We start from the raw sequence: 25,438 nt of genomic DNA, 5'->3' as shown, positions 1-25,438 counted from the left end.
GAATCATAAATGGGGGGGAGGGGGTGTGGCTGGAGAAATGGCTCAGAGGTTAAGAGCACTGACTGCTCTGCCAAAGATCCTGAGTTCAATTCCCAGCAACCACAAAGTGGCTCACAACCATCTACAATGAGATCTGGTGCCTTCTTCTGGTGTGCAGGTATACATGCAGGCAGAACACTATATACATAATAAATAAATACTTTAAAAAAACCCCAAGAATCATAAATGGAGTTGGGTATAATGGTACACACCTGCCACCCCCAATCTCAAGAGGTGGAGAAGGGGGTCAGAAGTTAAAGGTCAGGCCAGGTTATGTGAGGTCCTGCTTTCAAATGCCACATTTAAAAAAAAAAAAAAAAAAGCTTATAAATGAAAATAGGAGGTAAAAGTGGGATAAACAGGTATTTACACAATCTCAATGTATCTTCTTACCAGCCAATAATTAGACGGTGGTGTGCCCGGTGCCACCTTGTAACTTGGAAGTGTGTTTTATGCATGAGAAGGAAACACACCTTAGCTTCTCTGGTACTTCCCCCCAAAGCTTATGGCCCAAATCTAATAATGATGGAACATCAGGAAGCCCCAGAGCAGGTGCTGTACAGAACATGCCTGTACACCCAACAACGACCAAAGACCTAAAATCAAAACAAACCCAGAGACCACTGTAGATCGCAGAAATTCAAGACACCCAGTGACCAACTGTGTTGAGATCAGAACCTTATGTGTGTGGGAACCCACATTGAGGCATATCCCCTCCTCAAAAAGGCAGCAGGAGAAACTGGCAGGATGAAATCAGAGGCAAGCATGCGCACTGATACAGAGTGCCAGGCCAACGGGGATTTCTTGATCTTGATTGTTTGCGGGGCATGGGGAAGAGCATCTTTAAAGATAGATGAGCACACAAGTAGCTCACCCTCACCACAACTCAGGAGACAAAGCTGGGAGCACAGAGTGAGAATAAAAAAAGCGGACACAATAAACACTAATGCCCAGGGGATTCAGGTAAAGAATATATGGACATTCTAGGCACATTATTATAACTTTTCTCTCAAACCTGAAATTTCTTTCAAAATAAAGAGGGAACCAGGGAGATAGATACGGCATTGCCGCACAGCTCCAACATTAGGAGCAGGCCGGGCTCAGCAAGGAACACTCCAGCTCGCCAGCACCTCACTGTACCCCGTGGGAAGAACAGCTCATTTCCTTGTCTGTGGGAGGCAGAGCACAGCTCAAGGTTGGAGGGATGCGGGTTTCTTTGAAGTCTTGACATGTCTGCATGTGTGTAGGAGGGCTTTAAAGGTTTTTGATGAAGGGAGAGGAAATCTCAGAATCAGGAGAAAAGGATGTGGTATCAAGTCCTGCACCATGTTCCATTCTGGGCAGTCACAAAACCTGTGAGTTATTTTATGAGCAGGCTGGGCACTGGTACCTTTTAGTCACTGGCCAAGTTGTGCAAACAGCCTCCTGGGAAACCTCACTCTGACACACCCCACTTAAGCTGTCCCAGAATCAAGAGACAACTTTTTCTGAGGGCAGCACTTGTTCCTGTGGACAATCCCATCGCTTCTCTTACTGTACCAGACAACATACTGTACCTGACCGTAGCTACAGTCCAGGTGCAGGCTGGCAGCCATAGCTTCCTTTCAGCCTAGATGATGGTTCAGTTTATTAAATTAGCAATCACTATTGACAAGGACTTCCCTACTTCATCGTTCACTACTGAAAATGCAACCTTGATCAAAAGATGCTAGCCTCACACACCAGAACCCAAGCCATCCAAACGCCCCTTTAACAAAACAGAGTATATTTTAGAACCTTCCAACCCCTGCTTATCTTTCCTACCCAGCGCACTGAATTATGAGGCAGAACTGATGAGAGGTCATGTGCTCCATGCCCTCCCTCCCACCCTCTGTAAAAGACTGGATCTAAATGGTTTTAGAAAGATATTTATCTACCATTATTTTAAGTGACTCCCAAGGAGATGCTATTAATTTTTCAACAGCATACTCTGTCTTCTTTAAAATGATCAGCCAACAAATTCTGGTTTTAAAGTGAATTTTTATTGGGTTTCCACCCGTTCCCATTTTCTTGTGAGTATTAAAAAACTGTGAGCGGACAATAACGATTCCCTTTGAACTACTCAGTACCCCACCCCTTTCAGTGCCAGACCCATGTGCTTGTTAGGCAAAAGCTCTACCGCTGAGCCACGGCCCAGCCTCCCTTTCAACTATATTGAAATCTTGCATCATGGCACTTAAGCACGCCAGTGGAGACACGGCCAGTGGCTCTACAACAAGACCGTCAGGACCTCTAAGCCTGGTCATATCCAGGGGGGTGGCATTCATCACAATGGCCCAAAATTTTTTCTCATGCTCTGAATGTATGTCTGAAATTACAGGGTGGTGATCAGCCTCTAATCTTAGCACGTGGGAGGCAGAGGCAGACAGATCTCTGGGAGGTGAAGACCAGCCTGGTCTGCATAGTGAATTCCAGAACTATAAAGGGAAGCCCTGTCTCAAAGGAAAGAAAAGTTCAAGCACTTAAAGGGGATGTCTCTAACCTGGGTTGTTCTTTTGTAAGTTAGGCATCACTGTAGATATCTTCATAACACTTTGGGGATTCGATTCATGTCAACAGAGCCACATCTAATACAGACTGTTATGGGAACTATCCAAGGAGGTCACAGTAACTTGGAAGCATGGTACCGACGACAACCACCAAAGGGCAGATATGGTCCAAGTTGGAATACGCTGAGAGGGTAAGAGATAGGACTTAAGAAGGCAGCATCAAAAAGAAGAGGTTCTGGACTTGTTACCAAATGAGCATGATTTTGAACAGGCAGACCAGGAAAGAGGAAGTTGTCATGTCAGGAAAGGGTCCGCATAGAAAAAGAATGGAGCAATGGCGGCATTCTTAAGACCCGGAAAAAAAGGAAACCATTATCAAAAAGCTTTAAAGGTAGCCTGGAACTGTATGTTAGAAAGTCCTTTTATTCTAGAGGCACAAGAATACTGTCACAAGCTTTAGGCCTGCATGACTGTGATGCATACCAGAAAGCATAATTGTAGATGAGCATCTCACTGATGGTGACTCTAGAACGAGACAGATAATTCTGCCTTTACTAATAATTGTAGCAGGGAACTCGTGTCTTCAGTTGTGTGTCCAACTTGTACACCATGAGGCACTAACGCCACACAGACGGCCCTGGTCAAATCCAGACGGACACAGGTAGAGACATGAATATGGGAGAGAGAGTAAGTCTTGGGCAAGGGGGATGAACAGGGGAGGAGGGAATTAAGAGAGGGTGGGAGAGAGGGCAATCAGAGCATGTTATATACACAAGTATCAAATCTAATTAGGAATCTGTAGAGTAAAAATGGTGAGCCATAACTAGTCTCCTGTATAGCTAGACCAGGAGAACAGTACAACTAGAAAAATAAGTTAGTAATTGGAAATGTTATCTGAAAGTATAAAAACAATCAACCCAAAATACTTCTTTTTAAAAAGTAAATTATACAAATCAGTCTAAAGTTTTAGTTATTTGATCTGCAGATGTCAACATTTCAGAATCTTATGATACAGACTTAGAGTCACTATACCTCCTTATGGAATATTCCTCACAGTATATTTACATATTTACATGTACATATTTCCTGTATATATATGCAAATTTCCTTTACCCAGCTAACAAGGAGAGCAAGTGCAGTCTAAGAATCAACATTCACAGGGGTCTAGGTGACAGGTCATCACACAGCTAGACTCCTGTCCTCGCAGGCTCTCTCACTAGATAACGGGGTTCCACTCCACTGCAGCCCCCGCCTTACATTTAATTTTCCAATATAGCATCAGCAAGAAGAAAAAGTAACCAACTAAGCAATGAGCACAAGCACTGCATTATCGCCAGCAAAGAGGCTCAGAAGATACAGAGGACAGACAAAGCAAGCATTTCTTGAGAAACTTCTTGATACAAACACTGTAATTACTTCTGTGGCAGCAGAAGGGAGAGCAGCAGAGCAGCAGAGCAGCAGAGCGCAGCCTTGCTTCAGGTGGAGAGGCTCTTTTTCTCTAAATGGAGATATCGCTGGTCTCCTTTGTTCCACAAAGATGATTTGGCAAAATTTTAGAAAGCTAAAACTCCTTGTAGCCACCGATCCCTTGTGCTGTAGTCACAAACAATCATCTATTTGATGCCGGTGAGCACACGCACTATGGAATGGAATTCCAGTCTACCAGTTCATTACCCAGAAGGCAATGGCTCTCTGAGCCTGCAGAGAACTGTGGCGAGATCTAGCCTCGGTTTCCTAGAGTACAACAACTGGGTGGGCAGGAATACTGTCACTTCAGGACTTCTAACTCATGTAAATAGAAACAGAAGACCCAGGGGCTATTGATTAAAAAACAAACAAACAAACAAATAGCAACACAGCAGATTAAATCAAGCTTTATGTGGCACCATTTCCTGTAACAGCCGTCAGCTATTATGAGAGTAAGTCAAGCACTTCACTTACTGAAATCAATGAGAAGTCGTCCAAATCCTTGCCTTTGGTGCTGGGGCATGATCATTATGCAGGAGACATTATACTTCTGCTGGCAAAGCTTTTCCTGAGGGAAAGAGAAAACATCAAATATGTCAGCGCTTTGCTGCAGTGGGCAATTCCCTGCACCTGCCACTGTCCTTGTAAAACTGTCCACTGAGGTGAAACAGTGGCTGGGTCAAGACCAACCACAGTAATCCTTGTGTGCTAATCAAACCATCAGCTAACAACAGGCCATCCACTCCGGATATGCTTCTCAGCTGTATCGTTATTCTACAAAGTCAGGACCATAAAGTACGAACGACAAACTAGGAACTGTGAACAGAGTGAAACAATACCCATGGGAGGGGACGGCTGCTCCCTTGCCCACACAACATGGGCGACGGAGAAAGCACCATGCGGAATCACCCAGTGGAGTAAGCTAGGATTTGGCGGGCAGCCCTGCTAAATGATAATCTACCACTCGGCCATGGCAGGCTGTCTTCTGCCTCCCAGCAAACGCCCCAGTGAGACTGAAATAGTAGACGTGTGAGTAGATGTGCAGAAATGCATTTCTCCTGTGAATAAGAAGGCAAAGGAAAAAGCTAGAGAAATAATTAATCTGCATCTCAAACCAGGAAAATCAAACAACAAAAAGGACAACAAGAAACCCCAAAGCCTCTGAACAATAGCGAGACCAAAATGCTATCGACAGTCTAAAACCAGGAGGGAGTCTGGGTAGAGAGACAGCTCAAAGAATGAAAAGACTTTGCCATTTTCGTGGAGTGCAGCATCGGGGCAGCAATATTGTATTCACAGTACACAGATACCACCAAAGTCAACACAGAGAAGATCTGGAAACGGCTCCTAAGGCTGAGAGTGCTGTGGCCAAATATAAACCACAAATGAGGCTGACCACAAATAGAAGCACATCAGAATTACTTCAGAACACCCAGATCTTTAATGAACCGGTTTCAAAGACCACAGGAAACGACTAGGAGAAAAAAGTCTAAAGGGCAGAACTAAGGACTTTGTGCTGTGAAAGAAGATGAGCCCCAATTTCTGTGTATTTGTAGCTGTCTGTGGCCTCCTGAAATAAGAGGAGGAAGTAGCAATGTGAACGTGTTTTCTCTAGAAGATAAACTGCTCATCACTGAATGTGTGTGCCAGTGGTAAGGGCTCAAGTAATTAATTTTACCGTACAAAGTAAGATAAACGGGTCACTCTATCTAAAAAGAGATGTACTCTGGGCAAAGAGGATTTATATCCTTGATGCCATCCTTTCTCTGTCCAGGACTATTCCCACCCCGAAGAGTTCACTGAAATATAATCCAACAGCAACCTTCTCCCCTTTCTAAATAGATGCTCCTGGCTGGGGAGACAGCCCAGTAAGTAACGCGCTGCCGTGCAGGGTGAGCCTCCACAAGAACGAGCTTTAGAACCATGTTAAAAAGGAGGAGGAGGAAGAAAGCCGGGTGTGGTGGCGCAGCCTGTATCCCACACTCAGGAGGCAGAGGCAGGTGGACTTCTGAGTTCCAGCACAGCCGGGGCTACATAGTGAGATGCTGTCTCAAAAAATAAAACAACACTGAATCAATGAATCAAACAAACGCAGGGGTGGAGATGGAAGTCAGGCAAAGTTCCTGCACACTTATGATCCTAGGGATGAGACAGAGGATCTCTGAAGCTTGCAGACGGTGTGTGTGCTTGGGTGGGGACACTGGGGGCTAGCGAATGACAACACTCTCACCTGCAGTGCAGGCTGGCCACAGACCCCCTGCCTGAGGCACATGGTACCACGCTGGGCAGATAGTCTAGTTTTTTTAGCCTCTGTGAAAAAAAACACTTTTATGGAGTGTTTCATGACCATTAAAGAAAAGCGGATCCAATAAAAGTCATCCTTCTGCTGGGCGTCTGGATAATTACCATTTCTGTCTATGGAGCCATTTTCTTAGCTGTACACCTAAGGAAAGTTGAACACCTGGCCAACACTTTCAAAAACAGTTCTCTTTTCATTTGCATGAGTTATCAATAGCAGTTTCTGAGCAGAAGAATTTGAAGGCAGAGCTCTGAACCACGGCTCCTCAGTACGCAAGGTCTTCCCCATGTTGACTGCTAGAGGCAAGACTGCTTTAGAACCTTAAAAGTACATTACCAATTGTGAGAGGCAACAGTGGAAAACCAGTCATCTGTCAGCTTGGCCATCAATTGCCAGTGTTGTTTTCGTGTTGACAACACTTAAAAGGAGAAATTAGCTTAACATTTGGAAATCAAAGGTGCTAGGCAGTCTACAATGTGGTAATTGAATGTCTGTCACATGGCCACAGTCAGTAAAGCACATGGTGCTGAGTCCTTACACACTTCCTAGCACCATTTTGTTTTGTTTTGCTTTTGTCTTTTCAAATGAGCTCTAAACAAAAAGCTGAGGTTTTCATAAACATGAGCCACTTACTCAAATTAACGTCATAAAAAAGCCCTGTTCAAAGAACTGGGCTCCACTAAAAACATTTGAGAAAGAAAATGAAGGTCATGCTGGCTTGTGTTTTACCTTAGAGAAGTATCCAACCAGATGACAGCCTTTTTCATCATTTTTTGTAAGGACATAAAAAAGGAATGGCTCGACATCATAATACAGTGTTTTGTGGTCCAGGAAGAGCTTGGCTAACAAGCAAAGGTTTTGGCAATAAATTTTGCTCATATTCCCATCAACCTAGCAAAAGAGAAACAGACAACATTATTTAACATAAAAATATCACTAGAATACAAACTTGTTTCTTTTGTATTTAATTTTTAAAAAGATATAATTTTATTTCTAAATCCTAGACTCTAAGATTAAAATACTCCATTAAACAAAGACAGCGTTAACCAGGAAACAGCTGTTACTTGCAGAATCAGAAAGCCACCCTTCCCTCTTGCTCAGGTAAATTCAAGACAGCTACCGTCTCCTTCAGCTCATTCAAGAAACAGCAATGTTAGCAAAAAGTCATTTCACTTGCAATTTATTATGAGTTAAGATTTATCAGGCATGTATTCTTAATTTTAAATTGGTGCCAAATAAATCTGAATTAAAGAAACAAAGTAAAAATTGTTATCATGTATGTCAAACTTATGTTATTTTCAAAATGATTTCAAATAAAAATAAAATAAATGAACTGCGTTATTCTGATTCAAAAGTAGGGATTAACAGCAGAGGCCACCATTTTGGTTTTATCCCAAGTATCTATCATTTTAAATATAACTGGAGAAGATAAAATTTCTGTATTGGGAATACTTACAGAGGGAGTGAGATGAATTTCAACCTATAGTAAGTACCATGATTACAGTCTAGTTCTCTTCAAAATAAAAGACTCAAGCTGTGATACTGACGGCTTCTGACAGGAGCTAGGCACAGACGTCAATTTCTTTGATCAAATGTAGTGACTCACTGAGCCAGAGGGCCAAGCAGACCGGGCACTCTTTCGTGGGGAGATAGGTATCTGTGAACCCGAGGTCTTTAACAATGAACTTGACTACTCTCAAGTCTCCTGTGGACCATGCAGGTTCTTATACTGCACAAATTATTTTTAGATTTCATATAACTATTTCCCTTGGATGGAATCTCAGTCCCACACATAGCAACATAATCAAATACAGGCAGCGGGCACTGAGGATACAATTCTCTCTTTAATTAAAGGGAGTTTTGATGTATTTGAGAGTGTGGTCCTTTTGGAAATGGTGTTGTGTTTTATATGAAAAAGATGGAGATGTGCATCTGTGCACCAGAAATGAAAATGCTGAAACGAACTCTGACCAGATGTGTCTAATATAAGTACAGGTGCAGAAAAAAGACTCACAAAACCCATAACCTGTGATTATTATTTACTTGTTTTAAGTCACAGAAAACATCTAAAGTTTCCTTTATGTAACTGATATATTTACTCAAGATGCCGAATAGGGCTTTAGGGCTTATCCCACATCCTAAGCGTATGAATAAACTACTAACCCACTTCTGGACCACTTTCATCTTTGTGCTGTCCAAACACATGCCTAACAAGACTGATTATCTTGCCCCAAGAAGACTTCCTGATGTATTAGAGCTTCCACCACAAGGGCTTACTCACGATGATTTATTTAATAATTACTTAAGGCAAACAATGTGTTTTGCCGTCTGGGAAAAAAAATTGAACAGTCATTTCAATTTTCTTTTGGTTAGAAGAAAGGCATCCAAGACACCAGGAAAGGAGCAAATAGCACAGCTGACACGAATCAAAGGCTGCATGAACCAGCTCTGTACTGCGCCTCAGAGGGGCTGCCAGATCGGCACCCCAACATCAACACACCAAGTAGGATAGATAACTTGTGCTTGGCTTTCCCTCACAGCAGGGATATCCAGACCGCACCCCCCCCCCCCCCCCCCCGCTCTGCTCAGGGATGTGTGGCGAAGACTGAAGGCATTTTTGGTTGTCACGAATGGATGGAGTGGCAGCACCTCCAGCAACTGAGAGGTAGACGGCAGGATGTTCTAAACACCTTAGAACGCACACTGCCACCCCTATGCAATGTATTATTCAGTGTAAATGTCAGTAGTACTCAGCTGAGAAGCCTACGCTTGGCTTGAAGAAGTAATAAGGAAGCTTCACAAACAATTCCATTTGCCCTTCAAATTTGCTAGAAAGAGCAGGAAAGGGCTTAAAAAAACAAAACAAAACAAAACAAAAAAACAAAAAAAAAAACCAAAAAACATACACAATAGCCAGAGTTTCCTGACCAGTCTTGGGAGGAAAAACAAAACCGAATTGTGACTCTAAACCTGTCTGAGAAGCTCTTAACTCATGTGAGACACTTGCCACCTTCCCCTTAGGCCCCATGATGGAGATACCTCAGGCCAGAGAAGAAAGAAAGCGACTGTGGTGCAGAATGACACATGTGGGCATGAACATTCTGAAAAAGAGACTCTAAAGTACCCTGTTTTCAGAGAGGACAGCATGTCTGCTGTAGAAGGAAGGCTTGATGTGAGAGCCTGAAATGCAAAGCACACCAAGATGGCAACAAAGAAGACAGCATAGCAAGGCAACAGAAGTGTGCGACTAGAGCGAGGAGAATCAAGGCAGGAACTGAGATACTGCGGACAGACGAGACCACAAAAAGAAGGCTTGCTGTCCTCCGTGTACAACTGACTCAGCTAAACCAGGACCCGAGACAGACAAGAGAGTCCTTGGTAAACAGTGAAAACAAAGCAAAGACTTTCTGAAAACACAAAGTGTCTTCAAGAAACCTACAATGACAGAATGTGACCATACCATGGGATTCCTGTGAACAGCACAGTTCTCTAGGGGTGGCCTACCACAGAGACTGGGGAGAGCCCCCACATCAGCTACGATCTCACCAGAAGGATTTATCCACCCTGGCAAGAACTGGACGGAAGCACAGGTGTTTGTGTACTAAGCAGATACGTACAGCTGCTCAATTCCCCAGTAGAGTGAGGATCTGCCAGACACTGGCTGGAGCGGCTAAACAAAGCTAATTTCTCCTGCCAAAGAATGTGGAATTTACAAAGAGCCAAGGAGATCATAAATTCACTGGTGAATATTTTGATGTAGCAGGGTTTAGGAAAAGACAAAAAGTCAATGTGATGAAGCAAGAATTCCTCATCACTCTAAATGGTTGCTTAATCTGGTTAGGTAAGTATTCCAAACCACGGAGCTATTGTAAAGAACAGTGTGAACGCCAATGCCAAGACTGAATATACACTGTGCTATTTCCACACAACCCATCCCGGCAGTCACAGTCAGGAGCATCAGGGTTCGACAAGATGATGCTTTTGTCTTCATGTGCTTACCTCGAATACTGAAAGCTCTTTCCGTCGGTAAATTTCATTTGCTGGAGGATGAAACCACCCACACTTCTTTGAGTGTCTTAGCAAAATATTTTTACTCTTCATATATTTAAGACAGAATTCACACAGGTAAAGCTTTGGTAATCTGTCAAAGTTTAAAAATCAAAGAATCTGTCAGAGTGATTACACTGTTCGAGGGAGAAAAGCTAAACATTGTTCAGTTTTCTCTAAGACATAAAACACCTATAAACTCTTTTGAAAGCATTTCAAAAGAGGACAGAGAGGCCAGGTGTGGTGGTGTACACCCTTAACCCCAACAGCAGGGCATCAGAGGTGAAGGGGATCTCTTTGCGCTTGAGACCAGCCTGGTCTACACATCTAGTTCCAGGCTGGCTGCACTTACATAGTGAGACACTGTCTCTCAAGCGGAGGGGGTGGGGGGTGGAGAGGATCCCAGTAATAAAAGAACATAAAAACCTTAAAATATTTTAAATAAAATTTATAATGCATTCTGATTTTACTTTGTGATCAACCATCTATTTACATGGTCCCATGGAAAGCAGGGTATTCAGACCCAGAGTTATCACCCTAAACATCAACAATTCAGAATGCTATCCTTCAGAGTGACCAAGCATATTTTCAAAATTCAGAATGTCTTATTTCCAATAGTGTTAATAATACAGTGCTGCATCCATAAAGATCTTTTATTTATAAGTGAATTTATTATATTTTTAAAATGATATCGCTATCTATGAGGCAGAGATCCTAAAAGGTGGCTTCTATTTCTGCTTCTGAATGCGGAAGCTGAACACTCTCACTCTCCCTCCCTCTCCTCACCATTTAATGGCATGAAATAGTCAACTCAGGCTGACAGTTAAAAAAAATCACATTTGTTTTCTTTTTTTGGTTTTTGAGACAAGTTTTCTCGGTGTAGCCTTGGCTGTCCTGGACTCACTTTGTAGACCAGGCTGGCCTCGGAGAGCCACCTGCCTCTGACTCTGCCTCCCGAGTGCTGGGATTAAAGGCGTGCGCCATCGCCTCCTGGCTCAAAGAGAAATTTATAATACCTGTGGTTCCTAAGGGTGAAGGAATATGCACTAATAGTATAAAAACACACCACAAAAGTAAACACATGGCAAACATTTCTGACTACCAAATTGTTTGTTTATTTATTCATTATTTTCTGGAGACAAGTTTTCACAAGGTTAAGATGACCCTTCAACGTGTTATCTTCCTGCCTCCACCTCCTACATGCTTGAGTGATGGGTGCACACCATGACCTATTTTACGTGGTACTAAGTGATGGTACCCAGGCCTCATGTATGTGAGGTGAGCACTCTCCCAACTGAGCTACACCTCAGATCCCAAGTTTACTCTCAAAAGAGTTCATTCCTGCTTTAAGCAAGCGTCACCCTTCCTTTCACACACAGCCTGCCCGGCTAGGTCCATACCTTGCATATTCCTGTGGGTAAGGCGAGGAGTACCAGGTTTGGATTTCATACTTTCCAAACTCTATTACTGAAGGGTACCGACCACAGTCTTCCACTCCACTTTCACACTCTATTTTCTGATAAATAACAACAATAAATCATGATCAAATACAAGTACCAAGAAGAACGAGTATTTCATTTACAGTGTTTTTTCTTTTCATTTGAGGCTACCCAAACATATCATTGATCTTAATTATGAATTTTTAAAACAAAATATTAAGCATCTTTGTACATAATTCATAGGCATACAAAATAATATCCTAACAAATATGCCAAAAATGGGTAATAAATGTGATGCAGGTACATCCCAAAGTCTATACAACTGAGTATAACAGCACACTGTAGTGCATTCAAACTGAGATTAGCGATGGGACAGCTACTACTACACACACTCCGGTGCCTGCTCCCATAGGAAGTTATCTTTAAGCGCCTGTGAGTTACCACCTGTGCCCTGTGACGTAGGTAGTTCTGTTATTTCCTCCTCCTCCTGTGAAGCAAGCCACACGAGCCTGCAGTAGTCACTGTGGTAGCCTTAGTGCCTAGCACACTGTCTGACATACAAAAAGAAGTATTTCTTAAACAAAACCCTCTAGCTTTGGGGCTGGAGAGTTGGCTTAGGTAAGATATTTGCCACCAAGACTGATAACCTGAATTTGATTTCTGAAACTCACATGAAGGGAGAAAGAACTCCTGTAAACTGTCCTCTGACCTCCACGTCTGCAACAGGGACTGGTATGTGTGCCCTCGCCAAAGAGATTACTGTAATTCTAAAACTGAGCGTTGCTGTGTTGTAAAGAGGAGACTTTAGAGTTGCACTATCTTTCAGTTGGTGACTATTGTCAGTTCCCTTAACATAGGAATATCCCCACCCTACACATAAAGGAACAAATAAGGAAGGAAACCTGGCACTTGCCGCAGCTAAAGGAAAATAAGCACAGCGTTCTGTCGGGGCAGAGTAAGGAATGAAAACCGCACTAGCTCTTCAGATCAAAAGCATCACAAGCCTCTAGTATGACTGGATGCTACTAAAAACAAAGCTCGAAGGCCACAGCGGACAGACAGGAACGCTGGGACACAATGCTACTAACAGCAACACACTGTAATTACTTGTAAGTATGCCTCGGAGAAGGCTAAGGCCTTACTTCTTCATGTCTACTGACAGCAACTGAAGTCGAGCGGACAGGGTAAGTGGAACCATTTAAAGAAATTACTATACAGTAAGTAAAAATAAAGATGACTTCAATTGATTATAAAAGACAACACCGAGCTCATTAATGCCAAAAAGTTAAAAATTGACACATCTTCATATGGCTGGCCACCTGTGTCAGGAGTATCGGTAATCTGAAAAGAGATGTGCTTTTTGGTTACAATTTGAAATTGTTATTTTCCAAATGTGAACAGAACTTTGAAACTTTCTTTTTAAAGCTACACCTTCTTCTTAATTTTCTGTTTGTGTGTGTGTACGTGCATGCACCTACATGCTTTGCTCCTGGGCAGGTCAGAGGGCAACGTTCTGGAGCGACTGGCAGGCTTACCCACTAAGCCATTTCGCCGGCTACTATTATTGTCATTATTTTACATGTTTTCAATGTTTATTTTTATTTTATGTGTATTAGTATTTTGCCTGTATGTCTGTCTGTCTGAGAGTGTCAGATCCCCAGGAACTGGAGTTACAGACATGTGGGTGTTGGGGGATTGAACTTGAGTCCTCTGGAAGAGCAGCCTGTGCTCTTAACCACTGAGCTCTCTACAAAGGTCCCCATTAGTATTAGTAGTAGTAGTATTAGTATTAGTATTAGTATTAGTATTTCTCTATACAGGTTTGGCTGTCCTGGAACTTGCTCTGTACACCAGGCTGGCCTCAAACTCACAGGGCTCTGCCGGCCTGTGATTCCCGGACGCTGGGACTAAACGTGTGCGCCACCATGCCCAGCCAACTGCTATTATGGCCGTACAACTAGTGCTGCTATTTTGTGAGACCAGCTGAGTCTTTTCCTATTCTGAAAAGAAAAGATAACTTCTACAGTTATTGCTTTAGTTAAAATAAATGGGCATAAGCACTAAGGACACAAAGGACACTGAGGGGATAACCCGGCAGTGTCACAACCAAGGTCAAAAGCTGCACCGCATTCTTAGTGCTGTGTTGAGATCTGGGCCTTACCTCCCAAGACAGCTCCTGGGCCTGCTTAAAAACGTCCAGATCCTCTTCAGTCACGACATCCTTGTTTCCGATCATATTTACATCTGTATTTTCTTGTTTGATGCTTATTTTAATTTCAGTATCTGTCATTTAAAACCAGCAGAAAGTGTTTTCACTGATTTGAAGCACTGACCAGTGCACATTACCAAAATGGCGCCTAATTAGTTAGCACAGTGGGCAATCAGGGATCTCTTTTTCCACCGAGCGGTATAATCTTGTACAGCTCAGCACTGCTCACAGATCAGCAGTAATTCTTTCCCTACTACAACAAAATTTTCAATTTAACATATATATTTTTATATATCAGTGTCATCTTTTTTATAACAAATACGAGGGAAAGTAAGAACAATGCAAAGCAAAACAGTTTTTCAATCAAAATTAGACATTATATCTAGTTATACAGCAATTCCCATCATTAATTTTGAGGTCATAAAATCTACCAATTTTTCCAAACAACATATTTTGGCTTTTAGTTAGATAGATAAAGGGTAACAAATGTCTTGGGTCAATTTGTTCAATGAACTTCTGAAATCAGTTTCCTTCCTGAGGTGGATGGGTACACAAGCAAACACACTCAAATCCAATGCACACTTCACAGAATCACAGCTCGGGCTCTGCTGAGACAGGAAGCAGGAGGAACTTCCTCATGAGAGAGCAATGGCGCAGAGGGAAAGGCAGAGCTGGAACACTGGCTGGAAGCACAGCCAGCACACATAAAGGCGACACTGGCTACAGAGGCGGCATGGGAGAGAACATGGCAGAAGCATGGCAGTGGCTATTCATGCGGACTACGAAGCCAGAAGCAATGCTATGAAGGCATCTGAGGGGAAGGGGAATACCCAGTGCCACTAAGAGTGGAAATAAATAATAGGAGGCCGGAGAGGATTAGTTGGAAGACCATCTTTGGAGGTTTAGTCAGCATTAGAAAAGGCGGAAGTGTCTCTGCATGTGTGTGAAAGTGAAGAGGACAGAGAAACAGCTAGAGCCGATGTCACGGACAGGAGTTGATTTCTTGGTTCTCTTGGGGTGGGGGTGGGGGCGGGGCTCAGGTTCGGCTGGAGCTTTCACCTTTTGCTTACCATCATCCTGATCAGGGTTAATCCTTCCGTCTGCCAAGCTCCCCTTCCCTGGTGACGGGGTCCCCATCTGAGGGGTCACTTTATATTTTAATCTGCCTAGCATCCTGTGCTTTTTAAGAAAAGTTGTTCGCTTGAAGTGAGCAATGGCTTTAAAAATATGTCCTCTAGTCATCCCCCAGCTAGAGGAGGAACGAGAGAGAAACCTGCTCCTAACATCTCTTTTTCCAAAGAAACGGGCTTTAGCTTTTGCCGTGGAAGAGAATTCAGTTTTACGACGCATGCGTTTGGGTGGTGCATAACTTGGGTGTCCCTTTTTTCGGGACTGTCCCTGAGTGGTATAGATATGAGAAAGTCCATCAAAGAGGGCCTTCAGCTGGCTGTTGTTAGTAAGACTGCTAAAGGAGGGCTCACTGGACTGGCCGGAAGAGCTCTGGGTAGAGGTAGAAGAGGTGGAAGTGCTGGACTTTTGTGAACTGGGGCTCTGACCAGAGATGGGGGATGGGGGCGGAAGTGCAGAAGGTGGAGGTTTTAGCTTTTGTGTGGTACCTGTAGCCAACACATGAGAAGTGCATGACTGTTTCTGAGAGACCTTTTTCCTTGGACGATAGTGCTTTGAAAAGTCTATTATTTCACCTCGTGATCTGCGACCATCAGGTGATGGTGTAAAAAACTTAGTAAGGCCGTCAATGAGCCCTTTGGTTTTCTTGTTAACTTTAAGTGTAGAGGCAGGAATGTAGGTGGAAGAGGTGGTGGTGGCACCAGGCCGGGTGGGGTCTGTAACAGCCAGTCTGCTGCTTGAGTCCTTCCCAGACGCAGCATGACCAGATGAAGGTGTGGTACAGACTTTAGTCTTTTGACCCCTACCAGGTGACCCCCTTCCTGTGAATGCATTCATGGATCCTTCATCACTGGTTACAGACCTAGGCAAAAATTTAGAGAATAGTATCAGCATTGGATAATAGAATTATAAAGGTATCTAATAACAAATCTATAGAAACTAGATGCATAGTCAATGTACTTGAACTTAAGAAAATTAATTTCAGCTGTAAGAGTGGGTTTGTGTATGTACCATCACCTATGTGTGTCTTGCATAAAAAAAGATAATAGAACCTACTTTGTGTGTCAGGATTCTCCCAGGCCCATCCAGCAGGTACTAGGAGAATCCATGGGGACCCAAGTGCAGTACAAGGTTTGCAGATACTAAAACATACCCAAAGTCTCCATAATTATAAGGAGGTATGACTTCCTGAAACCTTCTTAAAGAAGTATTAGAGGAAGTAGGTTATATGTGTAATCCAGAGTAGAAGAATATTTTTATTGCTAGTTAGCAATTTTTCACTCTGTTTAGAAAACTTATAGAAGTAAAATTTGGGTGTGTCTATAAATTTCTACTAAAAAATAAAAATAAAGTTACCCTCTCCTAGTTTATGCTTAAGGATGATAAGCAGCCAATAATACTCCCCTAGGAGAGAAGACAATTACAGCATAAAATATTGCTGAAAAAGGACAATTGCACAAAAAAAAAAAAGCTGAAGAAATGATTAAAGAGAAGCTGCAGCAGGTCGGACATGACATGGAAGTCTGGTGGAGAAGCAGCACAGTTACCATGGTCATTACCAGACAGGTGGTGAAAGAATCTCTGCCTCTACTGACTGGCATTTCACTTCGTGTGCTGTTGGGTTCTGGCCATGCTGTGGCGGTCAGTCACTCCACAAACACATGAATGTCAGCTGACTGCCTGCACCTCAGGTCAAGGCTTGGGAAGCTACCCATGTTGCAGGAGAAATTTATACAATAAAAACATCTGCACATGATCATGACAATGCTGAGGCTCTACATTATCAATTTAGCTGAAAGCTAATGGAGAAATGGAAGCCTGAAAATGGTATGATAACAAATTGCCAAAATACCTTAAATCACGACAGATAGAACACTTTAGTGTCTATCTTGTATACAAAGATTTAATGAACCAATTTCTATAAGGTTCACCTGAGGTGGCCAGGAACTGCCAGGAACCTTGCCTGGTACACTATTTCAGCCAAATCAGGTGAACACTGGAGATCTCTGGTGTCCCCAAATAATAAAAATACAAATAAACCCACAGTAAGGGTTACAGACAAACTACTCATCCTAGCTAAAATGTCTGCATTACAAGCCTGCATCTGGACTGGATCTGGAACAGACCGGTCAGAGGATAATGTGCTTATAAAGCATGTAAAAGAATCTCTCCCTGGACTGTCTTAAAAATCCCTGAGCTCAAAGGACAATTTTGGACAAACAAAAAGTCAGGATTGGTGCCAGGTACAATTTTCAGCTGTGTCTTTTGTTGAAAAAGTTTATATCCTAATTTGGATTTTATAAATGGACCTCGAGGAACCCGTCCCATTTCAAGAACAATGCCTACAGAAGACAAATGAAAAAACAGAATTTATACTTCAAATGAAACTAAAATGAAAACTCTTATTTGTAAGTGTTTTATATTTGTTTCTAGAAATTAACAACCAAAAATCCATTTAAAAATGTGTACCCTTCCAGTTAAAGGGCTTTCATTAAATTTCATAGAAAACTCTAAAAAGGATCCTGCACTTTCTGTTTCTTCTCTGGAAGCTGATGTGCAAAGGGACTTCTAAGAGCACATAACATAGTGAACCACTTCAGGCTAAATAAGGGAAAAAAAGATTGCAAATAAGATTGACAGTGTCTGTTCAAGGTGGGTGGAGTAGATACTTATCTATAAAAGCACAGGGCCCTGTCCTTAAGTCCCCAAGACAGACCTGGCTGTCCTGGAACTCACCATGTAGACCAGGCTGGTCTCAAACTCACAGAGATCCACCTGCCTTTGCCTCTCGAGTGTTGGGATTAAAGGTGCACACCGCCACGCTCAGCCCTGTATGTTTCTTAATACTGACAGATAAGTCTTTACTCTATACAGGTTAAAAACACATTCCTTTCATTTCATCCTTTTTTCAGCTATGTTTTAATGACAATTACACAACAAAAGGAAGTGGAAATGGGGCTATCATAGTAGACCTATGGCTCACTACAAAATATTTTATCTGTATTCCTGCACACATCTGTACCTGCTGAATGGACCTGTCTGACCTCTTAGGGGACAGTCACTTACAGGTTTCTCAGAAGCTACTGCTTTGGAAAAGAGATCTAAAGAGCGGCAATAACACATGAACATCAAAAGGGCTGGTTATCTATTTTTTTAATTTCATCTGGAATAATAAAAGAGAACCTATGGACACGAAGAAATTACTCTTTGGTTTTAAAAACTGAGAAAATATTTGTAAAATTAAGCTGTTCCAGCGCTCAGCCAATAAGAAAGGCTGAGGAGTTTGCAGTTCTCACAGCACCTTCATCTTGCTGCCTGAGCCACGTCGCGCATATCACAGCTACTGCCAAGAAGACCCCAAAATACCAACTGTAATTATAAATGTTATTTTGGGGGGAAAAAGCCACAGTTTATGTGAAAGAAAAATATTTCTCATCAAGTTTAGAAAAATTATGCTAAAAAAAACTAACAAAATCCAAGGGGATTACAATTACCTACATTTAAAAAAGCACAACATAAAAGATTTCTTTTAATAAGATCTCAACCTACAACAATCGTTGCTTTAATTTATTTTTCGGTCGTCCAATGGGTTTTGCATATCGTCGTTTTATTTGTGCAGCTTTCTCATGAAGTAGTTTTCTTCCCTTTTTCTTTGGTCTGCAGACTTGGCAAATCCACATCCCTGAATTAATATATATATGAAAAAAAATTTTAATGTTTCACTTAAGTTGAAGAAATTAAATATAAACCTGTAGTTGTAACCTGACCAAGGACGCCTGCATGCAGAACGTTCTCTAGAAAAGTGGGTCACTCCCTGTTGTCAGAAAGACAATGTTGAAGGTCCAAGAGCCTGGCCAGGGCAGTGAGAGCGGAGGCTGACCTTAGCTTACAGCTCCTCCCTAACGCTGTTCCCTACTTGGCACTAAGCCTCTCACCACCCCATACTCTAGAGAGAGAGAGAGAGAGAGAGAGAGAGAGAGAGAGAGAGAGAGAGAGGAGGGAGGGAGGGAGGGAGGGGGGGAGGGAGGGAGGGAGGGAGGGAGGGGGAGGGAGGGAGGGAGGGAGAGAGAATATGTGGATGCCTAAGGAGGCTAGAGAAGGCACTGGATCCCCTAGAACTCAGTACAGGCAGTTGTGAGCTGCCTGGTCCTCTGGGAAAGCAGAAAGCATTCCTAACCACCGACCCATCTCTCCAACCCACATCAGAAACTGTCTTTTATTTCTTTCTTATCACTTGGGAGAAAATTTTTCTACTCAATCAGACTATTGAACTTCTATAGGGAAAACAGTTTTGTTTGTTTTATCAATCACTTTTGGAAATGTCCAACACTAAAAATTATTATGAGTTTAAATATGTTAAAATTAAAGCTTAACAATTTTATGTATTCTGGCATTACAATAATTGACATTACATGTCTGGTACATGGAAATTGGTCAATTAAAAAAAAAAAAGCAAAAGATGTGAATATTTTAGACAAGTTTAGTATATCAAAAAGTCCCAGTTCAAATCAGAGGGGAAGTGAGGAAATAATTCAGTAAGCTCCCTGGAAGGAGAAGAACTGCTTCCTGTTCTTCACAACAATGCTTCGCTCCTCTCTCTTTCCCTCTTCATTAGACAAGATCTCAAGTAGCCCAGGCTGGCCCTGAACTCCATCCAGACCCTCCCTGCCTCAGTCTCCCAAGTGCTGGGATCACAGGTGTGAGCCACCACAAGCAGTCATAAAAAGTTTGTGTACTAATGTTAACAAGTTTGTTTTTTTTTTTAAATCCAATGCACAAACAGCTCTCTAGTAAAATGTAATTTCCATGGGAGGTGGTAGATAGAACCATATAAACTTAGGCAAAGAATACTACGTGAAAAAATAAAATGTCACAAACATCAGGAGTCTAAATCTGGTTAGTATTTATGAAAACTGAAGCTGTAAGTACTTGAACCTCGACAGAAAAAAAATGATTAAAGGATAAAATAGGTACTTCATAAATGACCGTATAGCCAATAATCAAATATAAGAAGTTCAGGGTCTCCTTAATGAAAAGGGAAAAAACTAACATGATTTTTTTCCTTACTATCAAACTGATTTAAAATATTAACACTATAGTTTTATCACATCTAAGATATTATGAGCCACAAGATCAAATTTTTAAAAAGGATGTTAAAAGGTGGAATAGAATGTATGTCTAGGCTAAGAGTGTCCTGAGTGTAAGTCCTCACACATTGTTGGTCAGTGTAAACACTGACAGCCTCAAGTAAGTGCCTCCAGTTAGAGAATCCCTCTCTAGGAGTTTATCTTCAGGAGTTAGGGGACACTTAAACATCTGAAGTATCTACCGCAGAGAATTGGTTAATTAAATCAATTATGGTTCATTTATCCATGAGGCTGCAAAATCAAATACCTTCAGGAAGCACCTCAACTGCGTATGACTAAAGCAAATTAGAACGTGACAACAGGGACTGGTGAGAGGGTGCAGATCAAAGCATGCATGCCCCGCGGAGACACACGGTCAAAGGTTAAAACGCTGTACCAAAAAAGCCTGCTTATGGCCCACAGGCAGGCTGGAGCCCCTGCTCTGTGTTATGGTACTCAACATGACTCTTTAAAAGTCATGTCTAAGAGAGCAAGCGATGACATGAGAGTGCTGACCATCTATTACCAAGGAGGGGAAAGGCCAAGTTCCACACACGTGCGCAGGGTGCTCCTCTGTAAAGGGCGTGTAGAGGCAGGGAAAGAACTGGCGGCTGTTTTTCCCTTTATGCTTCTCTTATGTTTGTATTTTCTGTACCTTCCACAATGCCAATATATACAATACTATGATAAAAAGGCAAGCTCATTTTTAAATGCGTCACATATTGCAAACATGAGGAGGGCAGGAACATGGCTGACTTACAGAAATAAACAGAAGAAAACTCCATTTTACACCAGATACAGAGAATTCAGATGTTCATGCATTTAGACATCAACCAATAGTCAAAATCTAGTGATGGCCTCTTGTTGAAGTACTCTGAAGTCATCAATGTCATCATGAATTTTAAAAATACAGAATTCATTTCCTTATTGGATAATACATACAGTGTTATAAACTCTTGACTCAGAATCCAAACTTAATACATGAGTTGTTGGAGGGCAAGAGAGTCTTTTTCCTTCCTAGGTCTGAATTACTATCACCCCAAACCAAATGATTTTATAATACTCTTGTATTCGCAACCTACAAGTACACAGGGTTGAGGAGGGGGAACTCCCAGACATCAAAATAAGGTTAACTGGTAAGTAAAAACCTATTCTGTTTGTTTGTTTTGCAGTGCTGGGAACTGAATCAGGACCTCACACACGCTAGGCAAGAGCTCTACCACTCAGTTACACTCCCAGCCCTACATTTTTAATATGGTTTAAAAGTTCACCTTTTGGCATTCTGGAAAGTGGTGGGTCACAGCACTCCATATGGAATCCTCTATCACAGGAATCACAAAAAAGCATATTATCCTGTAATATAACATATTAGAGACTAATTGAGACTGAGACCAATTGTAGAACACCAACACCCTCAAGTTAGCAGGTTAACAGTAAGATGTAATAAAGAAGCAACAATTTCCCAGGTGTGGTGTGCCAGCACCAGTGTTTAAACACCCTGTCGGAGCAAGCGAGTCCCAGGATCACACCCCCTGCTGCTGGGTGTGAGAAGCATACTCACTGCATTTTTGCCCTGGACCCGACACGCGCTGCACGTCTTGCACTCGATGCACTGCCACCTCAAGGCCTTCACATTTGCAGTTAATTCAGGGCAAAATTTCAAGCAGGATGGGTGTCCTGCAATACAAAGCAGTTGCTCTATGTCAGAAGGGCCTTAGTTTTATAAAACTCCCATCCCCTTTGTTCCATGGATGGTCACTGGTGCTGACCAGTGAGCCTTGGGAACTTTTTGAAAAAAAGTAGGTCAGAGACTTCAGCTGTCTGCCCGACTTCTTCCTCTCTTTTGTCTCTGCCTTCTTTCCCTGCATGTACAGAATGCCCGTGTGATGCATTCTCTACAATCAACCTGAAGTTTAGCCTACTTCCAACTGTCTGTCTTACAGGACATTGAGGACAATGTGTGTGTGTGTGTGTGTGTGTGTGTGTGTGTGTGTGTGTGTGTGTGTGTGTGTGTTCGCCCTGTCATCTTCACCAAGCACCATGTGTTCACAGCTCTTGAGTATACTGCACTCTATATTGGTACCCAAGTTCAAACAACTGCTCTCTGTGTGATGAAGTCATATAAAAATTTAAAAAGATAGGTAAAGAAAAGCTTAGCATAGTGGCGGTACACACCTGCAATAACATAATTCAGGAGTCTGGCAATATAAAGTGAGCTCCTGTCTTAACAAAGAACCATGGCTCCTTGGTGTGCTAAAACTCCAAGTGGCTTAGTGAATTAACTCACTACTGGAGCACACCAAGAATGTCCAACTGGCACCCAGCTCCTGGGTTACTGAGTTTCAATTCTGAAAGTGGGGAAACAAACCTGGGGTTTGAGAGAAGACGGCCTGAGACAGAGTGAGGTAAGACTCAGCAGACCGCCTCAACTTTCTTGAGCATTGTGCTTTTCCATACAACTCTGGGCACCGTTTTACCCAGCAACACTCTACATGTCCAGTGTGAGGAAAGCCCCAGAGCTGTAACAGCAGGGCTCCATGCATGAGAGAGAGTGTGTGAGCCGAGGGCTCTGGAAAGCAGTTCCATTTAAAAAACTAACGGCCCTTTCCCACACAACCCCAAGGAGATCTCCAAACTTGATTATTATTTCTTTCTTTAAATCTGGTCTTTAAATAGTAAGAACATTAGAAAATCCCATGTGAGAGAACTTATAACCAAGCTGCAAAAGGAAACCTGAGGGATAATAAAAAAAGCAGATTCTGTAATTTCCAAACTGTTTTATAATTTCCTGACTTTGGCAGCTTCATTGTTTAAATATGTATTTTGGGTTCCTGCCAAAAAATGTTCTCCTCCCTAAAGCTTAACAGGTGCTTCATAAAATTCCACTCACCATGCGATTTGGCTTTTTGAAGTAAAAACATTCAATATCAATCATCAATACCATTAATAAAAGTACACAATTCCCTACTCTTAAAAAAAAAAATCAAAAAATCAAAACATCTGTATTTAAGATGTTGAGAAAATCAAATGCTGCCAAATGGTTGCAACCTCAGGCTGGGAGAGGCACCCAGGCAGAGGCATTTAACCTCTGACACTGGTCTCCTCTACGACGTCTCATTCAAATGAATGGGTGAAGGTTTAATATATAAAAATGACATCAATCACCCCTCTCTGCTCAGGAACAGCAAACAAACACAGCTCACCTGTTACCCAGGACAGTGTGCTTGGAAGGGAGAGGCTACTTTGATCACCTCACTCACCCCTCGCCATGCTGACAGGACCCAAAACTCAACTTTTAAAGAACAGCAATTTAAATTCCACCCTTAAAGTGTATCCTATCAGCTTAAAAATATACCATTTACTCCTTCCCCCCTTTCATTACTTCCTGTAAGTCATGCATCACCAGACATATGACCTCAATTGCATGCACTGAATTTTTCTCTACATTAGCATCTTCTTTTGTGCTCTGCGGCTTAGCCTTTAGTAACTGAGGTGATTCACACCATGTTGCAGTGTACTATTTATTCTTACAGATATCCTACAAGAGACCTTTTAATAATTTTGCATTTTCAAAAGTAATATATTCTGGCCATTTTCAATCAAAAGCAAGGAACATCCTTCCTCTTATTGCTTTTTTCCACTCTAAGCAATAGTATCTCAAACCACTACTATTTAAGCTGCCCTACCAAATTTCAAAAATTTCAGCCCATCTTTCTTTTAGGAAGCAATTTTCCGTTTATTTAGATCCTTCCAGCTCTACATTTCTACACTTCTGTAGAAGATGCTGGGCAATGAAGAGACGTTTCCATTTTCTTCCCTCACATTAATTTTAAGAATAAACAAAAGACTGTAACTGAGTCTTGATGTATTGTTGTAAACCTATAGAAATACCAGAAATCAATAGTATTGATAATATAATCCCTCCTTCCTACTGAGCCATTCCACAAATGCAGTCATTTCTCTAAAATCCTCATTCGCAAGCTGAGAGAATTCAAGAGACTAGTCTTTCTGGAAATGGTTTGATTACTGTGATGTGTAATGTATTAGATTTTGAGAGCCACGCTAAGTCTTCATTCACTTATCCATTGTTATACAAGCGTGGAAAGTATTCATAGTTTATAATAGTTTTACCTAGAAAAACCAAAGGAAAATGGTTTAAAACTAGGTAAGTACCAAAAAAGCTACAAACCAGGAGGAAGTACTTGAGAAGAAAAACCATGTACAGTGAATACAGTGACGGTCCTAAAAGATGTCAGTTCTCATACCACGCAGAGGAGCAACTCTACAGGCACAGGCCTGACTGAGGGATAGACTTTGTGAGGGGAAAAGAAGAGCTGTGGGAGCATGCAATGATCTCTACCTGTCACAGCAGGTTCTGAACACAGAGGAAGGAGAGTCAGAGCCAGTTGCTGGAGTTCCCTCTGGGAAAGGATTCACCTGACAGTCCTATCACAACCAATGGACAGCGACAAGGATCGTGTGTCCCTAGTTTCCAGAGAGCATCCCAAGCCAGCTTGACACCTTGATGTAATCTGATGAGTCCTACAATGGGCTTTTATCCTACAGCTATAAAATAATATACTGTTTCAAACCACTGAACTGTGGCAGTCTGTAACAGTGTCAATAGAGAGATAAGAAAGGGCTGGGGTGTAGCACATAGTAGAGTCCCTGCCCAGCATGCACAAGGATGCATTCAACTGCAGGTGGGAGAGGAGGAGAGAAGAGAGAAAAAGGGGACGGCCAATAAATAATCAGATATCAGGACCCTCAGACTGGCTATTTATCTATCAGATGTGAACGTGCCCTTTCTCCAAATGACATTTAACTATCATTAGAAAGAGCAGAAGGAGAGCGACATGACCTCTACAGGCCACGTGATGTGCCGGAAGGAAGGACAAGCAGTAATGCACTCCGGACGCAGAGGCAAGGGAGCGGAAAGTTCAAGACCAGCCTGGGCAAAACCTTCCTTAAGATCACCAAAGATCAGCGGGACATTGCTTACCGACCACACACAAAGCCCGGAGTTCAATCCTTGGCACTACAAATTAGTGCCATAAACCCCACCAGCAAACCTTAGCAAAGAAACGCCTTCCTGCTCTTGGAGTGAGTGGCATACAGAAAGAGAAGGCATTCATTGCCCTGTTCTCACCTTTCAA

The 25,438-nt window shown here is 42.2% G+C and overlaps 1 protein-coding gene across 6 annotated transcripts in view; it reads right to left on the bottom strand.

Moving 5' to 3' along the window:
• Kat6b (lysine acetyltransferase 6B) overlaps positions 1–25,438 on the bottom strand; it is a 171,345-nt gene that overhangs the window by 27,694 nt on the left and 118,213 nt on the right. For 4 of the 6 annotated variants that reach the window (XM_051142858.1, XM_051142859.1, XM_051142855.1 and 1 more), the window contains exons 4-12: positions 21,844–21,959; positions 21,554–21,635; positions 18,706–18,838; positions 15,099–16,018; positions 13,981–14,102; positions 11,781–11,896; positions 10,333–10,474; positions 7,063–7,224; positions 4,509–4,602 (exon numbers count right to left, since the gene is read on the bottom strand). In XM_051142858.1, coding sequence (XP_050998815.1) covers positions 4,509–4,602; positions 7,063–7,224; positions 10,333–10,474; positions 11,781–11,896; positions 13,981–14,102; positions 15,099–16,018; positions 18,706–18,838; positions 21,554–21,635; positions 21,844–21,959 — 1,887 coding nt within the window. The remainder of the gene's footprint in view (positions 1–4,508; positions 4,603–7,062; positions 7,225–10,332; positions 10,475–11,780; positions 11,897–13,980; positions 14,103–15,098; positions 16,019–18,705; positions 18,839–21,553; positions 21,636–21,843; positions 21,960–25,438) is intronic. The other 2 variants (XM_051142860.1, XM_051142861.1) reach the window with 2 other exon arrangements.

Source organism: Acomys russatus, chromosome 3 (assembly GCF_903995435.1).
Source record: "Acomys russatus chromosome 3, mAcoRus1.1, whole genome shotgun sequence".
Taxonomy (NCBI): Eukaryota; Metazoa; Chordata; class Mammalia; order Rodentia; family Muridae; genus Acomys; species Acomys russatus.
The sequence above is the reverse complement of the archived record's forward strand: the minus strand, read 5'-3'. Positions and strand labels throughout refer to the sequence as shown.